Below are 12414 nucleotides of genomic sequence, written 5' to 3'. Positions count from 1 at the left end.
TAAATGAATGATTGAGTGGATGGATTGATGAACGCATTTGAATTATAAGCATTCAAGAGAAAGCTGCAAAGCCACCTTGACGTAGAAGAAGAAAGTACCCATTGTCCAAAAAGCTGCCTCCTCACTATTTCACTCTGGCCTGTGGCCACATATTAATTGAAAAGTCAAAGACTAGTTTTTACGTCAAAACACCCTAACACGCAGCTTCCCTGTCAGCTGCACTCAGGGCTGAGTTTTATCACCACTGCATGACACTGTGCCCATGTGTGTCACTGCTGTGTAAGGGAACAAGAGAGACAGATGCTTTTCAGAAAACTTCCAAGTGGCCACAGTCCATAGTCCAGGAGCCAAATGATCTCCAAAATCCAACCAACCTTTGCCATTTCCACAGCTACCCAAGACCTAGCTGGAGGTCTAAAATACCTCTCAGAAGAGTCAGGAACTTGAAGTAGATGCTCACAGCCCTCCAGGGCCCCAGGTGCACTTCAGGAGAGGAGAAAATTAGGGAAATGAGTCTCTCTCTCCTCTTAAGCCTCTAAGAGATGGATGTAGTTCTGGACTATGGGGGAAGTTACAAGGATGATGCAATAAAGGGAGAACCCTGGGAGAAAAGGGGCAGAAAAGAAAGTAACCAACAATCTTGTAAGGATGTCTAACTACACTCACTAGAGACAGGGAGGAAGAAAGAAGGATTGGGGGAAGCACAGACCACAATGGGTCTTACTTGATGAGGCATTACAGCCCGGAAGGGAAGCCTGCTCAGCATCTCCACCTGAGTGTCCAGGGCATGTCTCAAGTTGAACGTGACCAGAACTGAACTCCTGATCTTTTCCCCAAACTTGATTTTCCTGCAGAGTCCCCCATTTCAGCAAACAGTAAACCCAACCTTTCAGTCCTAGAGGTCAAAAACCTTGGACTTGTTCCAGCTTCTTCTGTTGTCTCTACACCCTACACCCCATTAGCCACTCCATCAGCTTTTCCTTCATTTTGTTCTGAGAATCGCTTTTGTACTGTCTCCACCGTAACTGCTCTGGTTTTGCCCTGGCTGCTCTCTACAGTCTGTTCTCCACCCACCAGCTGGAGTGACCCCCCCACCCCCAGAAAAAAAGGTCAGATCACATCCCTCCTCTACTCCAAACCCTCCAGGGGCTCCCATCACACTCAAAGTGAAAGCTAATGTCCAGAGTCACCCACGAGACTCCACCCAGTCCACCCTCACCATTTCTCTGGCCTCCTCGCCTACTACTTTCCCGTCACTTTCTCTGCTCCTTCCTCCAACAAGCCATCCCCATCCCCTCGGGCCTTTTCCTTACCATCCTCCTCCCTGGCCTTCTCTTCTCCCAGGATATCGGCTTGGTCACGTGCTCACTTCCTTCAAGTCTGTCTTTGAATGTCCATATGACCTGCTACCCCACCCAACACCCCCGCATCCTACTCTGTTTTCCTCCATGGTACCTGCAACCCAACTGGCTACATGTTCTAATAATGTGTTTGAAACATGTATATGGAGATGGCAAGGATTCCAGTCATTTGCTACTGGATCCTCAGTACCTAGAACTGCACCTCAGCTAATACTCACTGAATGAATGAATGAATGAATGAACAGAGTATTTTTCCCTTGTTTTTCTGCTATCAGTGTTAGAGCCACAGCATCACCACGCAGTCTCTGTGCACCGCATACCATGTACAATGTCTTAATAACAGCATGGCTGCCTCTGTGCTCTGCTCGCAAAGCTGACACCCTGACCCAGACTTTAATTAACCCCCTTCATTCCTGGGCTGACTGCAAGGGAAAGCTGGCTGCATCTGGGTCATGTGGGGCAGGTCACTGTGGAATCACCTTGGGCCACTTCCTCCTTTGTGACCCCCCACAGCTTTGTCCCCGCCTCTCTCTGCCTCAGCACCCACCAGCTAGAGCACGGGTATAGCGTTTTCTTATTGTCTCAGGATCTTCCTCTCTGGATTGGAAGCTTCTAAGAACTGAGGTCTTAAAAGTGACATGTGAGTTGGGCCTTGAAGGGTGAATATGAACTTGCTGAGTGTCCATCAGAAACAGAGCTAATGGGTAGAGTGATGATGAGGGAGAGGAAGAAGTGGACATGGTGGGTGTCTAGTACTCTTTCTAGAATTTCAGCTGAGAAAAGGCAAGAGAGCAAGAAACATAGTAGCTGGAAGGTAAAGGTTGAGTTTTTAAGTCCAAACATTTTTTTGGCCCAGTGTCCTCCATGGTCCAGCTGCCTCCCGGTCCAGCTCCTTCTCCCACCTTCTGCACCCTTCATTCCCACCTTGTACCTTCTGCTCCAGCCTCTTTTTTTTTTTTTTTTTAAGCATTTTGTTGTTGTTGTTGTTGTTGTTTTTTGTCTTTCTGCCATTTCTTAGGCCACTCCCTCGGCATATGGAGATTCCCAGGCTAGGGGTCAAATTGGAGCTGTAGCTACCAGCCTACACCAGAGCCACAGCAATGCGGGATCCAAGTCTCGTCTGCAACCTACACCACAGCTCACGGCAATGCCGGATCCTTAACCCACCGAGCGAGGTCAGGGATCGAACCTGCAACTTCATGGTTCCTAATCAGATTCGTTAACCACTGAGCCACGACAGGAACTCCTGCTCCAGCCTCTTATATGCAGAGCACATAAGAGGCTTTTGCTCTTCCTTGGAATGTCCTTCTCTAATCATCAGCATCACATTTACTGAGGTATTTATAGGGGCCAGGATTTACATGTATTAACTCTTCCATTGGCCTTATGAAGATTATACTATGACCCTTCCCATATTATTCCCAAGGAAACAGAAGTACAGGGAGGCTAAGTACCATCTTTAATGACATTGCAGGGGAGCAGCACAGGTGCAATCCAACCCAAGCATTCAGTCAGGCTCCAGAATCCACTCTTTCACCTCTGCTGTCAAGTGTCTTCTTCCCCAGGCCCCAGCTCTAACACTAAGCTTTCCTGGAAAGCTGCCCTGAAACTCCCAGTCAAGTCAAGCTCACCCACTGTGCTCCATGGGGACCCCAGGCACACCTCTGCACTGGTGTTTCTCCCATAGTGTTTCAGCGGGTGGCAGGGTGGGGTTGTCTATCTCCCCTGCCCAGTGGGATGAGAGCAGGAACATGTCCTGCTGTCTTTGAGGTGCTCAGTGTTGGTGGTTGAATGAATGAATGATCTGTTAGATTATCTTCATATTCTTTTAAGGTCTGCATGCTTATTCCTCCTGTGGACCTCAGCCTCCAAGGAGAGCCATGTTATTGAACCCATTTCTGAAAATTCTTCATCTTTGTGTTTTCCATCTCTTATTTCTTTTGATGGTTTGGCTTCAGACTTCTTGAGAACGTTTCCTTTGGATGTAACTCATTATGGGAGAGAAAAAAAAAATGAACTGTGGTCAGAGTTTACCCTAATTGGAGTGCAGCGTGCCTCTCACAGATGAACGGGCTCGCCAAGCCAGCCCTGAATTTGTTTCCCACTGCCAAGTCTCTTAAAACACAAAGGAGCTTCCCAGCCAATTGTGCAAACATTTTTTAAAAATCTGATAACTTCCTATCTTGTTTCCTAATAAATTGAACAGTGAAAGAAAGCCTTCTGGCATCGTGTTATTGAATTCCTAAATCTTTAGCTTCGAAGAACTTTACTTGGTTTATTAGCAGACATTTATCGACCTCCTTTTCTGTGCCAACTTGTCCATGTAGATTATCCTATTACAGCCGCCCAGCCACGCTAGGGGGTAGATAGTATCAAACATTTTACAGAGGGAGAAACAGAGGCCCAGAGGAGCCATGTGCGAGCCCCCGGCCACACAGCTGGGAGACGGCAAGGCAGGAATCTGAACCCAGCCGGGTCTGTCGGATGTCTGTTCGGGGTCTGGTCTGCTGCACCCCACCTGCTTCCTCCCCATTTCTTAGAGCTGGGATGGATGCCAGGACCCTCCACTTTAAATTCTGAGGATAATGTAGCAGAAAACAAGGCCGGGCTTGGCAGGCAGGACTTAAGAGAGTCTGTTCTCTTCTCACAGCCAGAGAGAGACAAGGCTGAACCCAAGCCTGGGTCCAGGATGCCAAAACCTATGTAGCTCCTCCTCCATCACCATCATCAGCCTCCAGGGGAGAATGGATGAGTGCTGATGGCTGTCTTGCTGGTTTTCTCTTGGTGGGTAAATAGCATCCTGATCCAGTGATAGAATGGAGACAGACAGACGCTGAGAGGAGGGGAAGGATGGCAGGGTTGTATTTGCCAACCGGCCATCCTATCCACATAGGAAGGTGGGCATCCAGGAATTGCCCTGATTGCCCCCACTGGAGACAGAATGCCAGCTGTGGTTGGTCCAGGGGCCCACCCTGGTGGGCAGTTCTCATATTTTCTGTTCTAAATGACCTAACCCAAAAGTTGTCTGTCTCCAATTGCACAAGATTTTGGAAAGATGATCTGCAAGACTGTTTGAATCCAGACATTAAATAAACAAAACTAGATATTTGTGGGACCAGGCCATTTAGTAGGCGCTTACTATAAGCTGGAGGCCTTAAATATTTATTTTGTTTAATCGCCACAGTAAATTGATGAAGTGGATCTTTTCACCCCTCTTTGCAGACATAGAAGCTGACTGGGGATCTGGGAAGTGCTTTGCCCAGGGGACTGGGCAGTATTGATTGGAGCCAGCCTCTATCAAGGGCCCCTGATCATGCCCAGCCCCTCTATCCCACCTGTGACCCACCAGTTCCAGATGGGTTCTGGCTGGACATTGTGACCTTCAAAGGCATTACTTCATCCTCTTTTAGCACCTGCCAATCCTTTTGAGAATGTGAATGGATCTCCTCTTCGACAAATGTACAACCCACTCCAAAGAAATAGAATTTCAGGAAGACCATGACCCCTTCAACACTGTAGACCCTCTCCTACGGTCACCTGCTCTCCAAGGAAATTATTTGGTTCAGGTCCAATCAAAGTCATATTTGAACCATAGGGTCCCCTTGTCTTTAAACCTGAGTCTTAATCACCAGGCTGTGACTGTCCTTCACAATGGAAATTGATGAGCTGTCCAAAAACTCAGGCCTGAGTCTGACACTAAAAAAAAATGATGCTGGGACCTTCTTAATGACCTCGTTAATTTTTATACAAAAGAAATGATAACTCTAGCTTATGTGTATACCCCATATAGAATCCTCAAAACAAAAGAAAAAAAGGAAAAGCCTGGTATATAATCTTTACATAATAGATCAATTATAGATGTCCCACATCCCAGTAATCTAGCTTTAAAAGCTTCTTTGAATAATTATATTTTCACGTTTAAATTTCATAGCTCTCTCAAGGAAGGAAGAATAATTCCAAGGGAAGTTATTTATTCTTATGAAAAAGCATAAAGTAGTCCAAAGCTGGGCTTATACACATTAACTGATTTGCATCTCACTTAACACATGTCAAGTACCTACTTGTGCTCAGCACATGCAAGATACCTTGGTACATATTGTCTCATTTCCTCCCCTACCCCCAGCAGTAGCATGAGGGAGATAAGGCCATTTTATCACCCCCATTTCCCAGAAGAAGAAACTGAGGTCTCGAGAGGCTCTATGCCTTTAGCTTAGCTTATGCCTAAGGCTAGGTGTAGATGGGAAGTGGCAAAGCCAGGACTGAAGCTCTCAGTTCCAGACTCTAAGTCTCATTGCTTGTGCCAACCTGTGAAGCAGTGTTTCCGATGCAGGTCTGAGATAAGAATTGGCTACACATGATGCAAATACCAAGCAGGCGATCCTGTGAGTACGTGTCAAGGCCAAGGGTACTGTTAATTAGAGAACGTCCTCCTCCCCGACATTCAGGTTCCACTCGCAGGTCTCCTTTACTGCGAAGCCCCCTGACCACCACCCCTCCCCTCGGCAGAGGACCTCATCTCTTGAATCTTGGGTCACTTATCACACTGGGTCATGGTCATCTGGCGTCGTTTGTCATGAGAGCTTTTAAAGGTACATCTCTGAATCAGAGTCAGGAACATCAGGGATGTCAAATGAGGGGGCTGACCCAAGCTTCGTTGCCATGGCAACCGCTATTTGACTTGGCCTCTGACCACATGTCTGGGCAGGTGAGCAAACAAGAAGAAGCAAGGATGACTCAGGGCGTCCCTGCCTGGGGGGATCGGGGGATGACCCAGCTGGTTAAAGGAAAGGACAGGCAGAAAGCTGGCCTCAGATGATAGGCATTTCTGTGAAGGGCTGGTCTTTCCTGAAAAGCTCAAGCATCCTCAAGTGCAGAGATTGCCTCTCTGTCATCTCTGCCTCCCTGTGGAGCCCAGCAGGGCACTAAGTAGTGTCCAGGAAATCGTCAGTCTGTATTGTCCAATTAATGCCAAGTTGTGAACTGGCCCAGTCCACAGTGTTTCTCAAACTGCCAGTCACGACCCACCAGTGGATCATGAAGTCACTTTTTGTATTGCAGACAGCATCTTTATTGATAAGATAGAAGTAAAAAGGAAAAAATTGAGAGTGCCTCATACATAGTAAGGATCATTATTATTTTCCTTGAATTTTTTTCATGGAAACCATGAAAAATATGTGTAGTGGTGGTGATTGTGTGTGTGTGTGTGTGTGTGTGTATGTGTGTGTGTGATTTTTAAGGCCACACCTACAGCATATGGAAGTTCCCAGGCTAGGGGTCCAATCAGAGCCACAGCTGCCGCCCTACACCACAGTCACAGCAATGCCAGATCTGAGCCATGTCTGCAACCTACAACATAGCTCATGGCAACGCTGGATCCTTAACCCACTGAGTGAGGCCAGGGATCAAAGCCATGTCCTCATGGATCCTAGTCAGGTTCGTTAACTGCAGAGCCACCATGGGAACTCCACATTCTTATTTTTGAGTCCAAAATGTTTGAAAAAGAATGTTTTGAGGACAATCTCAGAAACTTATTTGAGCACTTTCCTGATTATGGGAACATTAAAATCTAGTGGTTGTTTGCATTGTTCATTCATTTATTCATCATTCCTGAGAAAAACATCAACCATGGATGCTTTCCCACCGTGTCAACCTGTTAGGTGAGAAGGTAAAACCTTCAGGAACAAGTGACTGGTTCAGTGTGACTGGAGCCTAATAAGGCTGCAAGGGCCACAGAGGCATGTGACAGGTGCCACCTCACACCTGCCCACCTTCAAAGGAGGAGCCTTTGTTTGCTGATCTTTTGTAGTTCAAACAGGGTGAGGAGTGGACTTGACTGCACACCTTTTCGTTCTGTCTGTCCCTTCACCCGGACAGACAGTACCTATATATTGATACTGTTTTCTTGTATCCCAGTTGTTTTGTCATTGGCAGTCTTGTCTCTGCAATGACTGTGTATACTACTTGAATGTGTCTTCTGCTTCTTTTGCATCTCTAGGATGCCTAGCAGGGTTGGGAATACAGTAGGCACTCAATAAGTGTTTCTTATTGACAACAACTCTTTGTTCGGGTCTCTGCTAAGATATCTATTTATTCCTCTCCTTCTACCATAGAGCATGTATCATAGGGCTTGTGGTTATGTGTGTAATGGTCAGTCTCCTTCATTTAGACCGTGAGCCCAATGAGGACAGGGGGTATGTGTATTCTGTTCTTCACTGTATTCTCTAACACAGCACAATGCCTGCCTACCTTATTCACTGTCTCCCCAGTGACTGATGCTTGGTAGGTGTATCTGTTAGTTATCGCCATAATAAGGTTGAATAACAAACAACCCCAGTATTAGCGTTTGCTATTGTGGGGCAGCTCTAAGCTACAACTTGCTACTGGATCTTCTCTGAGTATCTCTCACCCTGCTTAGACCAGCAGGCTAGCCAGGACCTTTTTTTTTTTTTTTTCCCCTGTGATGATGGCAAAAGCACAAAAGAGCAAGTTCAGCTGCATAGGTGCTTTTCAGGCCTTCGGTTCCATCAGGTCTCTAACATACCTTTGGCCAAAGTTAGCCAAGCCCAAAGTCAAGAAGCAAAGAAGCACCCTGTGCCTGTGGAGGTTGGGGAGGTGAAGGGAACAGTGACTATTTGAATAATCAACCAAAGTAAGTTCTCAGGATCTGGATAAATGTTCATGGAATGGAAAGGACAGGGTGGAAATAATTGGATTCCAGAGATTTCCCATGCATTCACCATACAAGTTATAAAGGTCTGTGGGGACTCTTCATCTGCTGACATATATAGATCTTTGGAGAAGCCAGAGTCTTGTCTAACAGATAACAGCCCAACCACCCAGAGTTAAATGAGCTGAGCAAGTACAGAAAGCCCTCAGGAGATTGCCAGCAGGGACTTCCTCCAGGTGCCCAGGGCCAGCAGCTGCTTCTGGGATGGAGAATGGGACAGTGACCACTGGGTTCTCAAGGGGTGTCTCTGAGCAGATAGAATCCCTGCCAGACATGAGCAAAGGATTCTCTTTGTGTCCTTTGGAAACGTGCATGTAGGTGAACACCAGGAGATCAGGACATAGAGGAGACCTTTTAAAAGAGCCGACATCATTGCTAAGAGGATGCAGTGCCTTGGTTCCCACGTTGACTTTGCGGTACCAGCTCTGGTACGGTTTGAGGCTGTGTGAGCTGCTGCACCCCTCCTTCGGTTAACTGAAAAATAACAGTCTGTTCCCCTTTTGTTCCCTCTCCCCACCAACTGCAGGAGTGCTCTGCCTGCCAGACAGCCTGAACCTTCACAGAGACCCGCAGAGGACCAGCAAGCCGGGAGAGCTAGCCATGTTCAGCCAGTCCGAGTTGAGGACCATCGAGCAATCCTTGCTGGCCACCCGTGTGGGCAGCATCGCGGAACTGAGTAAGTGGATACTGGTTCTCCTGTGCTCTCTGTGCCCAGGGGGCCAGCTGCCCTGGGGTAACCAGCCCGGTGACTCCTCTCATTGACCACCCGCCGTGGGGAAGGTGAGGGCTTTGGAATTAGGCAGGCTGATAAAATTCCTGGCCCTGCCTCTGATGGATGTCAAGGTCCTACCCTTTTCTGAGCCTCGGTTTCCGTTTCTTTAAAAGAGAGAAAATGATAATACTTCACTTAGAGCGTAGCTGTGGAGATTGGGCAAGCTAATGCCCATTAAGGTGTTTGCCATGGTGCCTGGTACACAGTAAATGCTGTAAACGCTGTTGATCACCGCAGTGGGATCACATCTCTCCTCTGTTCAGAAACCTTCACTGGCTTCCCATCTGATCCATAGGAAAAGCCAAAGTTCTCAGAATTGTGTCCAGCCTCTCCCACCTGTGTCCCTCAGACATCTTTTCCCCCTCTCTCTCGAGGACCTCTGAACTCCAGGCACGCTGGCCCCAGCTGTTACTTGAACATGGCAGGTGTACCTAAGGGCCTTTGCACTTACTGTTCCCTCTTCCTGAACCACTCTCTTCCTCCAGATATCCATATAGCTTTCTCCCTCCTTACCTTCAATCCTAACCCAAATGTTACTCCTAACGAGGCTCTCCCTGACCACCCTATTTAAAATGCTAACAAATGTAGAACTACCATATGACCCAGAAATCCCACTCCTGGGCATATATCCAGACAGAATTTTGATTACAAAAGATACTTGCACCCCCGTGTTCACTGCAGCACTATTCACAATAGCCAAGGCATGGAAACAGCCTAAATGTCCACAAGAGATGCATGGATCATGATGTGGTACATATACATGATGGAATACTACTCAGCCATAAAAAAGAACAAAAGAGTATCATTTGCAGCAACATGGATGGAACCAGAGACTCTTATACTAAGTGAAGTAAGTCAGAAAGAGAAAGACAGGAGTTCCCGTCGTGGCTCAATGGTTAACGAATCCGACTAGGAACCATGAGGTTGCGGGTTCGGTCCCTGCCCTTGCTCAGTGGGTTAACGGTCTGGCGTTGCCGTGAGCTATGGTGTGGGTTGCAGACGCAGCTCGGATCCCACGTTGCTGTGGCTCTGGCATAGGCCAGTGGCTACAGCTCCAATTCGACCCCTAGCCTGGGAACCTCCATATGCTGCAGGAGCGGCCCAAAGAAATAGCAAAAAAAAAAAAAAAAAAAAAAAAAGAAAGAGAAAGACAAATACCATGTGATATCACTTATATCTGGAGTCTAACATATGGCACAAATGAATCTATTTACAGAAAAGAAACAAACTCATGGACCTGTGGTTGCCAAGGAGGAGAGGGAGAGAGTAGGATGGACTGGGAGGTTGGGGTTAGTAGATGCAAACTATTACCTTTGGCGTGGATAAGCAATGAGATCCTGCTGTATAGCACAGGGAACTATATCTAGCACTAGTGACTACATCTAGTCACTTGTGATAGAACATGATAGAGGAGAATGTGAGAAAAAGAATACATATATATGCATGCATGTACATATGACTGGAACACTTTGCCATACAACAGAAATTGGCAGAACATTGTAAATCAACTATAATTTAAAAAATGAAAAAAAGTAATGCCCCGAGAACTCTAATCCCTCTTCACTGATTTACCTTTCTCCCCCACTGGTATCCTATGACATACTCTCTATTTTTGTTTGTCAAAAACAGCTCCATTGAGATATAATTTATGTACAGTTTACCTGCTTAAAGTGTATCATCATTCAGTGGCTTTCAGTATATTTACAAGTTAGGCAGCCATAACCACCATCAATTTTAGAACCTCTTCATCTCCCCAGCAAGAAGCCCGATGACCATGAGCCATGAGTCCCTTCCCTGCTTGCCCCAGTCACACTCCATCTTTTATTCATTTTGTTTGATTGCCTAGTTCTCGCTACTAAAATATATGCTCATGGAAGGTAGAGATTTTTTTGTTGTTGTTCATTGATGTAAGCCCAACACCAAGAATACTGCCAGGCACATAACTGGCCCTCAGGAAATAGGAAGGTAGAGAGAGAGAAGGGGACAAAAAGATGGAAAAATGTTGAGGAGTCCCAAGTTTGAGCCATGGTAGCCAGGTTTACACATCCCCTAATACAGGGCCGTGCTCTCTGCATCTGACCAACCAGAAGAAAATAAAACTGTATTTGAGTTCCCATCATGGCTCAGTGGAAATGAATCTGACTGGCATCCATGAGGATGCAAGTTCCACCCCTGGCCTCAATCAGTGGGTTAAGGATCTGGCATTGCCATGAGCTGTGGTGTAGGTGGTAGACGCATCTCAGATCCCATGTTGCTGTGGCTGTAGCTCCGATTAGACCGCTAGCCTGGGAACCTTCATATACCGTGGGTAAGGCCCTAAAAAGACAAAGAAGAAAAAAACTGTATTTACCTACGATCCAATTAATTGTCAAATGTAGCTGTGTGTTAGTTCTGAATGGGACTGGAGCATTGATCTCAGAAATGCCAGAGTTGTTTAAAGTATAAGTTGGTGTGAAATTCTAGAAAATTCTGAACTAGAAAAGGATTCAAGACCCCAAGGCAACTTGTGCCTCTTCCCAAGAATTCCCTGTGCCCCCAGGACAGGCATCCCTCCCTCCCTTGAATATAGGGCACGCAACTCTGAAAAGGGAAGCAGTAACTGATTCAAGCTCAGGGGTCCTTGCAGTCACCAGAGTTGCTTTCCTGGTACCCGAATTTGGAAATTGTGCTTCCATTCTCATCAAACCCCCTAAGGCATGAGATGCCTCCAGTTACAGGGTCTCCCAGCTCCTGGTTGGTTGTATGATTGTTCTTAAACTTTTGAATGCTGTGGACCCCTTTGGCAGTTTGAAGCCTATGGACCCTGCCTCAGAATAATTTTTTTTTTTTTTTGCCTGTTCTAGGGCCACTTCCCACGGCATATGGAGGTTCCCAGGCTAGGGGTCTAATTGGAGCTGCAGCAGCCAGCCTACACCACAGCTCACGGCAACACCGGATCCTTAAGCCACTGAGCAAGGCCAGGGATCGAACCCGCAACCTCATGCTTCCTAGTTGGATTCACTAACCACTGTACCACGACGGGAACTCCAAGAATAATATTTTTAAATGCAAAAAATAAAGCACATATGTTTATAAAGGAAGCTATATTATATGAAAAGACATTATCAACATATTTTTACCTAAATCATGGTATGGTAATTCTATGCTTAGAATATGATAAAACAAGATCTAGCAGCAGCTCGGATGACCCGTTACTTTGAGGTAGTGATGTGTGAGGGATATTTTGAGATCTCTGCAACAGTTGGAATTGGGTAAGGAAAGAGCTGCATATTAACAGCCCCCCAGGCAATCAGACATAGCCATCGGAGCAACTCCTTTGAAAAAAACATCTCAGGGGAGAAAAAAGCCATATTGTTTGGGACTTTGCAAATTTCCAAGGCATGCCCATGACCTTGGAAAGGCTGAATCTGGCTATAGGGTTGGTTCATGTCTATGTGGGCGCAACCCTGGAAGAGGCCCCCACACATTCTTTGTTGGAGTCCTCGAAGTTTGTCCTGGCATATTTAAGGGCCCCTCCTAGCACAGGGCTGGGGCCCTGCTCCACTCCGGGGCTC

General features: G+C 46.6%; 1 protein-coding gene across 4 annotated transcripts in view; it reads left to right on the top strand.

Annotated features, from left to right (window-relative positions):
* The window catches only part of ABTB3 (ankyrin repeat and BTB domain containing 3), a 315516-nt gene that overhangs the window by 182390 nt on the left and 120712 nt on the right, over positions 1 to 12414 (top strand). For all 4 annotated transcript variants that reach the window (XM_013988219.3, XM_003126078.7, XM_021091555.2 and 1 more), the window contains exon 2: positions 8615 to 8764. In XM_013988219.3, the coding sequence (XP_013843673.2) occupies positions 8615 to 8764 (150 nt within the window). The remainder of the gene's footprint in view (positions 1 to 8614; positions 8765 to 12414) is intronic.

The sequence above is a fragment of the Sus scrofa genome, chromosome 5, assembly GCF_054392235.1.
Source record: "Sus scrofa isolate SSC_HxYL_T2T_F1_AM1 chromosome 5, Sscrofa_HxYL_maternal_Yorkshire_Landrace_v2.0, whole genome shotgun sequence".
In the NCBI taxonomy this organism is placed as follows: Eukaryota; Metazoa; Chordata; class Mammalia; order Artiodactyla; family Suidae; genus Sus; species Sus scrofa.
The sequence above is the reverse complement of the archived record's forward strand: the minus strand, read 5'-3'. Positions and strand labels throughout refer to the sequence as shown.